The 13,593-nt window shown below is 44.5% G+C and overlaps 1 protein-coding gene and 1 long non-coding RNA gene across 5 annotated transcripts in view; both read left to right on the forward strand.

Moving 5' to 3' along the window:
• LOC107545300 (uncharacterized) overlaps nucleotides 1–8,666 on the forward strand; it is a 34,584-nt gene extending 25,918 nt beyond the window's left edge. For both annotated transcript variants that reach the window (XR_015716098.1, XR_015716097.1), the window contains exon 2: nucleotides 8,461–8,666. This is a non-coding gene — a long non-coding RNA (uncharacterized LOC107545300). The remainder of the gene's footprint in view (nucleotides 1–8,460) is intronic.
• A 2,798-nt stretch (nucleotides 8,667–11,464) lies between these two features.
• The window catches only part of LRIG2 (leucine rich repeats and immunoglobulin like domains 2), a 32,917-nt gene continuing 30,788 nt past the window's right edge, over nucleotides 11,465–13,593 (forward strand). The window contains exon 1 of one of the 3 annotated variants that reach the window (XM_016223349.2): nucleotides 11,465–11,891. In XM_016223349.2, coding sequence (XP_016078835.2) covers nucleotides 11,653–11,891 — 239 coding nt within the window. In that variant the 5' untranslated portion in view covers nucleotides 11,465–11,652. The remainder of the gene's footprint in view (nucleotides 11,892–13,593) is intronic. The other 2 variants (XM_016223350.2, XM_016223351.2) reach the window with 2 other exon arrangements.

The raw sequence follows: 13,593 nt of genomic DNA on the forward strand, positions 1-13,593 counted from the left end.
CCCACGGTCTGGTGGGCGCAGCTGGCGTGGGAACACATCGACCCTAACATGTGATGAGCCTTATGATGAAAGAATACGGAAAGGACCAAGGAAGTTACCCATACCCTGCCTTGGGAAAAGGGAGAGGGGCCTTTGAGCTGGACCTTGAGGGATAGGTGGGGTTTGCCGTGGAGAGAAGGGAGAAGGTGTGGCAGGTGGGGGCACGAGGAATGGAACATGAAGGCTTACCGGGCTGGAGAAAAGCCAGCAATGTGAAGAGGGCCGGGCGGTGCAGCGGGAGAGGAATGGAGGCAGCTTGAGAGGCCTTCTGGGTGCTGAGGAGGCCAAGTGTGTGAGCAGAGTGGCGGGGGCAGAGCTGCGGGGGCGATGCTGGTGTAGATCCACCTCTGCAACCTACCAAGGGGGACCTAAGACTGTCACCGCAAGTGAGAGACCCTGGTTATGACTTTGGAAGAAGAGGAGCTACCGCTCTGCTCTGGTTGGCTATTTACAGGGGAGTCAGCCTTGGGCTGTTGGTTCTAGAAGGGCTAGGAAGGGGCTCTAGCAAAATACTTGCTACTTTCCTGTGAAATAGAAAGAAATACCAGGCATGCTGCTTCGTGCATTGTTATTGCTACCTACATAAAGTGCAACTAACAGAAAAATAAGCTTGAGTATGGAATTTATCAGCTCATGGTGTCAGAAAGCCCTGAGGCAGCTAGCTTGAGATGAGGCTGACCTAGCAGCCCAACAATGCCTGTCTTTCTTCTCTGCTGTGTTTGTACTACAGCCGACTCCCTTTGGGGTCCCCAGCTGGCTAAAAGCACTCCTAGGGCAGCTTGCTTTCACACTCAGCAGGGAAGACAGCACCTTTGCCCTGTTCCCACCAAGAGTCCCCAGAGCGGCCTTGATTGCAGCAGCTTTGGTCACAGGAGTCACAATGGCTGTGGGTAAAATGCAGTGATCTTCCCTGGGATAACCAGATCTCCAAATGTAAAACAGGACTACTGGGAAAGTAGGACCAGATCAGCCACGACTGTCCTTGCAGTCCAGTATCAGAGATACAGGGGACTTGCTCAGTTAAAGCGCTGATTTCCATATAACCTCATTCAGTGGTTCTTAGTAGCCCCCGAACTCCACACTCATGGTAGCCTCTATTTAATCCAGTGATTCTCCACATCTCCAGAGATGATGATTACAGCGGCCTAGACATATGTTTTGTTTTCAGCTCAGCAGATCGTGCCAGTGGGCAGCCAGGGCTAGGACCAGGGCTTTGCTCTTTCATTATCTCCACTTTTCCAATCACAGGCTTAGTTTTACGTACAGCTGCATTATGTTGAATCTAAACAAGTAAGATGAATTTGGCCAGCATATTGAAGGGACCAAAGTTCTGCCACCTAAATTTGCTTTGGGGGTTATTGATTTAAGCTGTTTAGTAAAAAACAAGACTCAGAAAGAACCTTTGACCCTCCCCTCTTTCCTGCCCAAGAGATTCAGAAGGAGAAACCTGCTTCAGGAAGGAGATCTTAGGATGTCGCCTTAGCCTACTTTGAATTGAGTATGGTAGATAGAGGGCTTCAGACAGGGGCCCATTAGCTAGATACCCCCTGTGTCCCATTGTTTATGAGTCACCCAGCCAGGATTTTCCTGCCCTGTGTGCTCTTCCTCAACTACTTGTAAATGGCACATTCTCACTTCTGAAATCTGAGACCCTGTCCCCTCCCCCTTCCTTTCTCCTTTTTCCCAAACTGTCTTATATACCCAGTGTAGCCTCACTGTCTTTGGAATTTTTACGAAATTTTAATGCCTATGTGAATTCCCCATGCACATGTACTAAACATTCATTTTCTCCTGTTAATCTGTCTTTGTTAGTTTGGTAGTTAGCCCCCAGCCAGAAGAATTTAGAAGGTGGGAGGAAAAGTATTAATACTTTTTAGGCCCTACAATGTAATTAAAATGAAAAATAACTAACACTTACTGAGATGTATATGTTGCAGGCATATTGCAGGGTGTTTTACATACATTATCTCGTTTTTCCTGTGCTCAGCAATCATATGAGAGAATATTATCTTTTTCACAGATACGAAGCCCAGAGGCCCAGAGAACTTGACTTCATTGTCCAAGGTCATGCATCTAGTGTGTGCTTACAACAGGACTCACACCCGGGTGTTTCTGACTCCAAAATCCCTTGCACTTGACCCCCTTTAAACAGCGTTTGTTCCACAACCATATCTATGAGAAGTTCATTTATAGTTCATTTCTCAATTCTTTGAGTCCCTGATTTGTCAGGGCCTGCAAGGTGACGTTCACTGAGGTTTTGTTTTTAAACCACCCCTTAGTGTCTCCTGCATCATCTACCACATTTTATACACATTGTATTATAGACACAGAAATTACGCCTACTATATAGCTATAGGTAGAAGACTGGGTATGATCCAAATATATGTTGACAAATCACACTTAGCATTTATATCTATACACAGATACCTGTATTTTACACAGGTATACAAGTTGTGGATGTAGTACGGGGAGAGAATACCGATGTAGCGTTCCACTTTTGACTCGTAGTGTGACCTTAGACAAACACCCATGTTGGTTACCTTCCTTTTTATCATCTCTAAAATGGGGAGATGAGGTTGCTTTTTCCAGCTGCATGACTATCTGAGGATTAAACGAGATCCCAAACCTAGCAAGGAGTCTTGACCATACACTTTTTGACAGTTAATGAGCTGTACATATGAACTCTGGTAAATATATATGATGTGTCCTAATCATTTTTGTAGGGTAACAGTGTACCCCAGTTGGTGAGCCATAAATCCCCCTCTCCTCGTTTTTTCCTATATGGACAAACCTTTGGAGTTCTGTGTAATGTGCATGGGTCAGAGATTGTGGATTTAATAGAAAGCAGGGGAAACAACAGAAGGAAAGGAAAGAGTGGGGGAGGCATTTTCACATACTAGCATTAAAAAAAAATTTTTTTTACTACAGAACAAATCACTGTTGGCTAGGGTGGGAGAGGAAATGGGCCCTTTTATACACTGTTGGTGGGAGTGTAGATTGGTATAAAATTCTGGGGAGCTAGTTATCAAATTGAAGACCGGCATATAAATCCCATTTTGTACTAGAAAATAAAAAATTAAAAAATGTAAACTCATATTTATAGCAAGATTTAGCAGAAAAAGGTGTGAGAAGATAGACAACAAGTAGTTAACAGTGACTATCCCTGGGAGAAGTTCCATTTTGTACTTTATATTCTTCTGTATGGTTTGAACTTAGAGACAAGAATTTTTTATTATTATTATTTTTGCAAAAACCCAGAGCAGAGAATGGCTAGATATGCACACATCAGCTGTGCTCCGGTGTCCTTAATCCCTAGCCCACAGACCCAGGAGGGCGCTGACCCCTGCCTGGCAGGCCCTCCCTGTGCTGTTTTGCAATTCATTACCAGCTGCTTAAGCAGCAGGTTCCCCATGGCTGGTCAGCTGGAACCTGCTTCTGGAGGGCAGACGAGAAGGACAGAGCTGCTGGTGGCCTCATCAACAGGAAAATAATTTAAATCTTAAAACCTTGAGGAAGACTTCCTGCCTCTGCCTGGACAGGGGAGTGAGCCACACAGAGGTGGCCCTGGAGGAAGAAGCCTTGCATTTGCATGTATTACAAGCTTCCCATCGCAGGTCCTGGCAGGCATGTCCTTCACACTCAGGGTTGGCTGCAGGTCTGTAGGCTAAGTCTCACTGCGATCCTGATCACCTCTGTTTAACTGGAACTTCTTCCTTGTCTTTTGCAAGATGGCTGCAGGACGTCAGGGCCAAGAGAGACTAAGGGAGGCAAGGAAATAGGGTATGAAGTCAGGTGGACATCAGATCCTTCTGACACTTTCTAGCTGAGTGGCCTTAGGCAAATTACTTCACCTCTCTGAACCTACATTTCCTTACCTGTAAGACAGGGAAAATCAACCTACCTATATTATAGGGTTGGGGGGGGTGCTGCCACCTGTAAAGGGCTTGGCACTCTCTGCCTGATAAGGAGGAATGCTCAGTCAGTGCCACGTTAATGGGTGCTTGGAGCTTCATTTCCTAGCACTTCGCACAATGGCAGTGGTTAAGAATTTGGGCTCTGTTATTTATCACAAATGTGACTTTGGACAAACCTCTTTGGGCCTCAGTTTTCTCCTGGGCAACATGAATGTAAGGATTTCTATCTCATGAATTTTGTGAAGATGAACTGAGATATGTATATGTAACAGAGAAGTGCCTGGAACATAGGCATTCAGGAAATGGGGCCATTACAATTTGCTGATGAAATATTAGTGTGTTTCCTATAAAGAAATACAAGTTTTGGCCCTGACTGGGTAGCTCAGTTGGTTAGAGCATTGTCCTGACACACCAGGGATGCAGGTTCGATCCTGGTCAGGGCACATACAGGAATCAATCAATGATGCATCAATAAATGGAACAACAAATCGATGTTTCTCTCTCTCTTTCCCTTCCTCTTTCTCTCCTTTCCTCTCTCTCTCTAAAAATCACTAAATAAAAAAAAAAATACAACTTTCATAAAACCATCTTTCAAATTCCTGCCTGCTCTGGCCTCAGACTCTCAGAAAATGAGAGTCTGCTTTGAGTCTGAAGTTTGGCCTTGAACTCTTGCGATTTGGGATGTTCCTGTCTCAACTGCTTTCTCCTCACTCCTCCAGCTTCTCTATCTCCCTGCCAGACGGCCTCTCATTAGTCCAATTAATAAATGGTTACTGTCATTTCAGTTTAGTCCCAGGAGCAGGGTCCCTTGGGGATGTGCATTATCCTGGGGAAGTGAGGTGGGGGAGCTTCGGGGACAGCCTCCTTTCTGCTGGGGAGTGGAACAAGGAGCCAGGGTTGGCAGCACATGGGCCTCCCTGGGCGGGGTCTCCTGGGACACCATCAGGATAATCAGTGAGAACTTCATTATATCAGTGAGAACAGCCAGAGTGAGAGTCTGGCTGTTTGGCAGAGCACCAGGGTCCCTTTCAGGGACTGGAAGGTTCTGCCCTGGAGATAATGACCACCCTGAGGCCTCTGGCCTTCTGTGCACTGGCCTTCGACTCTCTCTTGGGCATGTGAGCTCGCACACACACGTGCATGTGCAGGCACGCACGCCAGTTCCCCGGGCTTTCACTTGTGGGCGCATTCCAGGCCCGGCAAGCTGGTAAACAGGGTGAGGCTGGAGGGCAGGGAAACGCACGACTGCTCCTGCTGATTGCTGAGAATAACCAAGCCCTGAGGTTCCCAAGGGCCTATTAAACCGTCACAATGCCCCATCCAGAGTGACAGCAGGTGCCCTCTCAGCCTTAGGAGGGTAAAGGATAGTGAGACTAACAGGTTAGCTCAGAAGCTCAAGCAGCCTGGGGCAGGTTGGTTTGCTGGGCCAGAATGGAGTCAGCATTTTCAACCCCCTCCCCCGCACACCACTGGGGGGAGGGAGCCAGGGTGTGTGTGTGTGTGTGTGTGTGTGTGTGTGTGTGAGAGAGAGAGAGAGAGAGAGACAGAGAGAGAGAGAGAGAGAGGTGTCATGAGGTCATGGTTTGATGGGAAATCAGGCCAGTAATTCCCTCGGTCAGCTACACTACACATACCTGTTCAGGCTTATATCTTGGGGTTCCTATCAAACTCTTTCTGCTGACAGCCGGCTCCTCCCTGCTGCACTGTCAGCGCTCCTGCTCACCGCCTAGAATTACGAGCTTCTCTGCGGGCCTCAGTCCAAAGAGAATGTGCAGAATGCCACGATTTCTTTCACTGCTCTGTCCCTAACTCCCCACACTCACAAAAACACGTGTGCTGTGTACAATAGGCTTTCCTGTAGGCCTCAAAGTGTGGTCCAGGGACCAGGTGCTACAGCATCACCTAGAAACCTGTTAGAAATGCAGATTCTCAAGTGTCCCCCCAGATCTACCGAATCAGAAACTCTGGGGGCTCAGCTCAACAGTTTGTGTGTTAACAGGCCCTTCAGGTGATTCTGATACTTGCTGAAATTTAAGCACGCTGATGTATGTTTGAAGACAGCTTGAAAATAATTACAATGGAGGGAAGGAAATTAAGTTAAAACAGAATTGTAAATAGGAATGTTTGCAGGTCTAAAGGAATATAAAAAGGGTCTTTCATGGAGTTTTGTTTCCCCTGCTCTGGAGGCCCCCGGGCAGACTTTCATTTAGTCCCAGGTCAAGACAATCTAAAATATGCATGAGTAGATGAGCTCTCACATCTATTTCCCACCTCTCCACAGAGGCCACAACATTCTTGAATTTGGTGTTTATCATTCACATACATGTTTTTACTGCATATTTATTACATAGTATTTTTAAAAAATGTTTTTATTGATTTTAGGGAGAGAGATAGAGACAGAGAGAGAGAAAGAGAGAGAAATTGATCGGCTGCCTCCTGCTCGCCCCCTACTGGGTATCAAGCCTGTAACCTGGGCATGTGCCCTGACTGGGAATTGAAGCCTGGGACCTCTTGGTTCATGGGTTGCTCAACCACTGAGCCACACTGGCTGGGCTATTATATAGTATTTTTTGCATATTTTTAACTTTCTGTATTTTCAAAATCCTGTGCATATCTGCTGGTGGTTTGCTTTTTTCCCATTTGCCATTAAGTTTTGAGATTTCTCTTTGGTGCTACTACAATCTATTTTCTTGTTGATGGACATTTAGGTTGCTTCCAATTTTTAGCTATTAGAAATAATGCTGCACTTAACACTCATGTGTATGTCCCTTGACACCATTGTATGAGAATTTTTCTAGGTTATATACCTAGGAATGCAATAACTGCATCATAGTAATGTGCATCTTCATCTTTGCTAGAGCTTTCCAAGTTACGTATAACTCCAAAGTGGCTATATTGATTTAATCTGCTACAAAAATTGGGTACAGAGTTCCTGTTACTCATTGCCACCATTTGGTATTGCAAGACTTTAATATTTTGTTAAATTTGCCAATTTTTGGATGTGAATGGTATTTTCTGTAGGTTTAATTTGTATTTATTCATTATTGTTAAAGTTGAACATTTTTTACATGTTTATTTAGCCATTTGGTTTCTTCTGTGATTTCATATTTACTTCCTTTGACTATTTTTCTATTGGGTTATCTTTTCTAGACTGTTCCAAGGAATTTTTAATATAATCTGGATATGCGTTATAAATATCTTCTTTCAATCATAGTTTGTATTTTCGCATTAGTTATGGTATTTTATGATTAGATATTTTTTATTTTAATGCATCCAAATTTTCAAATTTATCAGCACTTTCCCATTTCCTTGGTGCTCTTTGAGTCATGGCTACAAAATATTTCCGTGTCAGTGAGACTGAGATGCTGTAAAAGAGATATCCCAAAATAAAATGATTTTAAAAACAGAGACATTTATTTCTCTCTCACAAAACAGTCCAGAGATGAGTATTCTGATGGCTAAGCTGGCTTGGCTGTGCCTAGTCATTCAGGGGCCCAGGTTCATGCCGTCTGGTGGGCTTGCCATCCTCTCTGGCATATCACCATCTTGCACAGACAAAGCTGGATCACTGTCATATTTAGATTCCGACCAGCAGGAAAGAGGAGAGCGTGGGGGAGGCATAGCTAATGTCAAATCCCAGAGTTGCAAGGGGCACCCATCATTTCTACTCACATCCCAAGGGGGTCATTACCAGACCCACCTGTAGGGGAGGCTGGAAAGGTGCCCAGCTACATTGTGATTGTCCTGGAAGAGTGGATTCTGTGGGCAAGGAGTAGTTTCTGTCACACCTTCTCTACCCTGATCTCTATTCTATTAGGGTTTTATTTTCATTATAGTGTGATTTGGGGATCTAATTTTATTTTTTCCTGTTTTCCAGCATATTTGTAAATTAATACATTCATTTCTTATTGCTTTCTAATGTGACCTGAGTCTTATATCAACTTCCCTTGTGTGCATGACTTGACTTTTGGACTCTCCAGTCTGTTCTGACTATTTGTTTATCCTTATAGCTCTTCCCCAGTTTCTTAAAAACTAGAACATTATTCTAAGTTTATTATCTGGGGGAGTAGGCCATTGACTTAACTTTTTCTTATAAAAACAGTCTTGGTTCTTCTTGGCCCTTTGCTCATGTTTATAATTTTAGAATCGACTTGTCAGGTTTCATAAAATGTTTTATTAGAATTGCATTGCACTTATGATTCATTTCGACAGTCTTGTCATTGTTAACCATTCTGTTATAAAATATAAAATATAAGAATCTGCATTATGGTTATAAAGCAAAACCCGTGTAACCACCGCTCAGGTTAAGAAAACAGAACACTGCCCTGGATGGTGTGGCTCAGTTGGTTAGAGCGTCGTCCTGTGCACTCAAGGGTCTAGGGCTCGATTCCCAGTCAGGGCACATAACCAGGTTACAGGTTACAGGTTTGACCCCCAGTCGGGGCTTGTACGGATGTTTCTTTCACATGGGTGTTTTCCCTCTCTCTCTCCCTTTCTCTCTCTCTAGAATCAATGGAAAACGTATCCCGAGGTGAGGATTTAAAAAAAGAAGAAAGAAAACAGAATACTACTGAAACTCCAGAAGTCCCCATATGTTCCTTACCAATCACAGTGAACTTTTATAGGAATTTTTTTTTTTTTGCTTTTCTTTATAGTTTTACTGCCTGTGTATGCACCTCTAAATAAAGTAGTTTTCCTCGTGTTTAAGCTTTACATGAAAAGAGTAATTAGTATGCACTCCTTTGCAATTTGGATTTTTGGCTCAACATTGTTTGGGTTGTTTCCAATCTTTGGCAATTGTTATAATACTGCTCTCAACATGTTGGTATATACATCCGGATGTATCAGCATGCCCGTCTCTAAGGTGTATGCCTAAACGTGGAATTGCTGGATCATGACACATGTATGTTTTCTGTTTTATTAAATAATGCCATGCTGCTTTCCAAAGTGGTTACACTAACTCCCATCCCACTAGCCTTTGGAGAGACACCTCATTGCTCCACTTTCTTACAAACACTTGGGATTGTCAGGTTTTATAATTTTTGTCAATCTGATGTGTACAGTGGTATTTCATTGTGATTTTAGTATTCAGTTTCCATGACAAATAATGAGATTGAGTAATGTTTCATGTGTTTTTTGGCTATTTTTTTTTTTCCTCTTTGGAAGGGCACATTAACGTTTTCTTTTGGGTTGTTTGCCTTTATTTCATTGATTTGCAGGAATTCTTTGCAAATTCTTTTTTAAAAATATGTCTTTATTGATTTCAGAGAGAGGAAGGGAGAGGGAGAGAGAGAGAGATGATAGAAACATTAGTGATGAGAGAGAGTTATTGATTGGCTGCCTCCTGCACGCCCCCAACTGGGGATCGAGCCCGCAACCCGGGCATGTGCCCTGACCGGGAATCAAACCGCGATCTCCTGGATCCTAGGTCGATGCCCAGCCGGTGAGCCACGCCTGGCTGGGTGCAAATTCTTGATACTTTGTTGGTCATGTGTTTTGCAAATATCTTTTTATGATGTCTTTTGTGTATGAAAATTTATTTTAATGTATTCAAATTTATTGTGTTTTTCTTTTATGGTTAATGATTTTTTCCCTTTTCAGATACCCTTTGCTACTCCAAAGTGGAAAAGATAGTCTTTACTATTTTCTTCTAAAAGCTGCGTGGTTTGGCCTTTCATTTTTAGGTCTTGAACTGATTTTTGAATGTGACATGAGAAAGGATCCAGTTTCATTTTTCCCAAGTGATTGTCTAATGATCTCAGCTCTGTTTATTGAAAAGCCTGTCCTTTCTCCCCTGGTCTAAGTTCCACTTGTGGCATTGGGCATGTCACATAATAAGATCGACGTCCCATGAAGTCTCTGACATGCATCAAAAGTCTATTTAACTTTCCCTGTGGCGACACTACACTTTTAAATTAATTACTATAGCTTTCAAAACCTATCTTGATATCTGGTAAAGCGAGTTCTTCTACATTCCCCGCCCCCCCAAGAGTGTCTTTGCTATTACGTTAGCCTTGCACTATCATGTCCATTGGGGATTTTTATTCGGATTGTATTAAATCTACAAATTAACCTGGGAGAACTGACACCTTTATAATAATGATTCTTTTGGTTTAAAAGCATAGTATAACTCTCCATCTACTTAGATCTTTTAAAAATACTTTTTAATAATGTTTTGTAGTGTTCTCCATACACGTTTTCTCTTACACTTCTTTGATCTAGGCATCTAGATTTTATTGCTGTTGCATATGCTAGCTTTTGAAAAGTATATTTTATAATTGCTGATTTATTAGAATAATATTGATTTTAGTATGTTGAACCTTTTTACTAGTTCCAATCATTTACCTGAAGATTCTTTTGGGTTTTTTCCTTCAGATAATCAAATCATATGTGAATAAGGGTAGTTTTATTCTTCCTTTAAGATCCTTATACTGTTAATATTTTTTCTTGCACTGGTTAGGACCTTTTGCTGGACTGATTAGGAGCAGTGATAGGCATCATTTTCTTGATCCTAATATGAGTATTTTTACTGTTTTACTTTTAGGCAGTTTGCTGCAGGTTTTGGCAAATACCCTTTAACAACTTAGGGAGGTTCACTGTATTCCAAGTTGGTGCCGAGTTTTTATAATGAATATGCCTGGAATACTATGTTTTACACACATATATGATACGTTACACCTCATACAGTAGATATTTATGTATATCTTATATGACACGTGATCTATATTATATATCATATAGTATATATGTGTGTTAAAGATTTCTGGCCCATCCGGGGCGCCTCCGCGGTTGAGCATCGACCTGTGTTCAAGGAGATCGGGGTTCGATTCCGGTCAGGGCACGAGCTGGGGTTGCGGGCTGATCCCCAGCAGGGGGCATGCGGGAGGCAGCGGATCAATGACTCTCATCATTGGTGCTTCTCTCTCTCTCCCTCTCCCTTCCTCTCTTAAGTCAATAAAAATAAATATATAAAAAAAGAGAAAGATTTCTAGTATTCAAAATTAACCAATCAGACGCAATCTTATTATGTGACGTGCCCAATAAAATGCAACTCTGTTATAGGACCTGTAATTTATGGCGCAAGACGGAGCATTCAGGACGGAGCGCTGTTGTGTGTTGGCTGTTGTCATTTTTTTATTAGACAATCTAAGGGAAAAGAGGTCCGTGCCCCTCACTAAATAGGTTTTGCATGTTTTAAATAGTCTTGCGGCAAACGGGTTTAAAAATCGCTGCCATAGTAGATAAACGCCGTCAGGACTGCCAACTCTCAGCGCGGGGGCTCCCTGCCCCCTCTTAAGGAGCCACTGCGCCCTCCAGCGGAGAGACGCGGGAAATCCAGAAGGGCGCCCGGGGCGCCCCACACCTTGGAGTCCTTCTCAAGGAACGCCTTGTCTCCGGCCCCGCCCCCTCCACGGAGTCCCGCCTCCGACGCGATCCCGTCCCGTGGCAGCGATTGGTTGGGTCCTGTGCGTGACGACGTTGCGTCGCGGGGCGGGGCAGAGGAGCGTTTTCTGTGGGGCCTGAGCCCTATGTCCTGGGTCCCCGCCCCCGCCGCCGCGCCGTGTCCGCCCCTCGCCTGTCTTGAGAGGATACGGGCGACAGCCGGGCTTCGGGTGGTCGTGCAGTCGCTAACCGTCTACGCGGAGCCGCCCTTTCCAGCTGGCGGCTCTTCTCGGCGGGGTCCAGGTCGGGGGGGAAAATGGCGCCGGCGCCCCGAGGCGTCCGGGAGGAGCCGCTGCTGCAGGGTCGGTGCGGACCCCTTTCCCGGCTCCTCTTCCTCGCCCAGGCCTTCGTCGTCCTGCTGCCGGCCGCCCGCGCAGGCCTCTGCCCCGCGCCCTGCTCCTGCCGCAGCCCCCTGCTGGACTGCAGTCGCAGGAAACTCCCAGCGCCGGGCTGGAGGGCGCTGTCGAGTCCGCTGCCCCCTGACGCCGTCAGCCTGTGAGTAGAGGGGCCAGACGGGGTGGGGGCGCCTACGGAGAGGGGCGCTCCCCTTCCAGGGCCGACTGAGGGGAACTGGCCTGGCCCGAGGGCGCGGTCGGGAGCCTGAGTTCTGAGGAGAGATGCCATCGCGACGTTAGGGACTTTGGGGGGCAGGGGCGCTGGAAAACCTGGCGCTAAGGTTCCGGAGGCTTGTGTGCGAAGACCCGAGTTAAGATCCTTGGGGCCCGGGAGGCTCGGGGTCCTGGGTGGGGAGGACCTGGGGCGGGGTATTGTTAAGGGCTCCGTGGGCCTGGGCCCGGCGTTGACTCGGGGGGTCAGGGCTCCTCGCCCGCACTGGGCTGCATCGCCCAGTGTGTCCCTCGGCTTGAGTGGTCCCCAGGCCTGTGATTTTATAACCACGACGGCCGGAGACGCATGAGCTGTCTTTTGTCCCTAGTTTGCATTTCGGCTCCTTCCGTGCTGCAGTTTTGATACGTTACAAGGTTAAAACTGAATGGGTTAGGAGAGCTAGGACTACCCCGAACAAATATACCTTTATAAGCAGCATTCTTGGGCTCTTTGAGGAAAGGAGTGTTCTTTCCTAAAATCATGTTGATGCTTGAATTGTTTTCAGTGCATTTCTTGTGGGAGAGAACCTAAAAATCAGCCCTCTTTGTTTACGTGTGAGAAGCAAGTACAGTGATTGGTCGAGTTCTTCTGGAGACTCCGCTGCTAAGTGCTCATTTTGACAGGCCTGTGTTAGTGGCAGCGGGAGAGCTCACTGGTCTGAGTCAGCCTGGTGGCATTAGGAGCAACAGTAGGTATTATTAAATGCTGCAGTTATGGGCCTTCTTAACCACTAGCATACAGTTATTTCTCTGCTGCTAACTGAGCAATTCATTTATTAATTGTCAGACTTCTAGTACAGCCGGCTCCAAAAAAGACTTGTCATGAAGAAAGAATAGCTTGAGGTGCAATTAAAATATGAGGGTCTGTTTGGATATTCTGTGGAAAATAGGATACAAATAGAAGGTCCCTCTGTCTCTGCTATTTATTCAGAGGTTATTTATTCATTTGCAAATAGGTTAGGATAGAGAGGAAAGAAAGCTACCTCATAAGTTCCTTGAGAAAATGAAGGTAACTTAAGAAACCAAATGCTGTTAATAGCAAAGATCTGTAATATAATAAAATGTTTTCTGTTGTTTTATGATGTGACACCTGTAGCTAGCTCTGGTTCTGTTGATGCAAATAAAATTTAAAAATTCATATCGCTGTGCAACATAGTCTGAATTAAACCCAGCACAGCGTTTCTGTAATGCAGCAAGTGCCTTTTTCTAAGAAATTCTTGGAACAGCTACCTGATTATGACAGAGTAAATCTGGTGCAGGTTTCAAAACAACACAACTTCATTTAGTTGTAATTGAAATAAATGTGGCCTACTTTCTAAGATCCTCGATTGGTGGGTAAACAATAATTAGAAATAGTTTTACATAAGATACATGTATTTTGTGTCTAGGTTTGACTTTTGCTTAATTGAGATAAATGTCCTAAAGTCAAATGACATTCAAAAATTTTAAATGTTCTAGAATGAAATTGGCATTTTCAGGTGAAGTGAAATGCCTTGGAGAGCAATTTTGTTGGAAAAATGTAATTGGATGAAAGCCTTACATTAGCAGAACAACTCTTAGAATATGAAAAGCTGGGATTATGCTGTCTTAGA

This window comes from Miniopterus natalensis, chromosome 19 (genome assembly GCF_054644295.1).
Source record: "Miniopterus natalensis isolate mMinNat1 chromosome 19, mMinNat1.hap1, whole genome shotgun sequence".
Taxonomy (NCBI): domain Eukaryota; kingdom Metazoa; phylum Chordata; class Mammalia; order Chiroptera; family Miniopteridae; genus Miniopterus; species Miniopterus natalensis.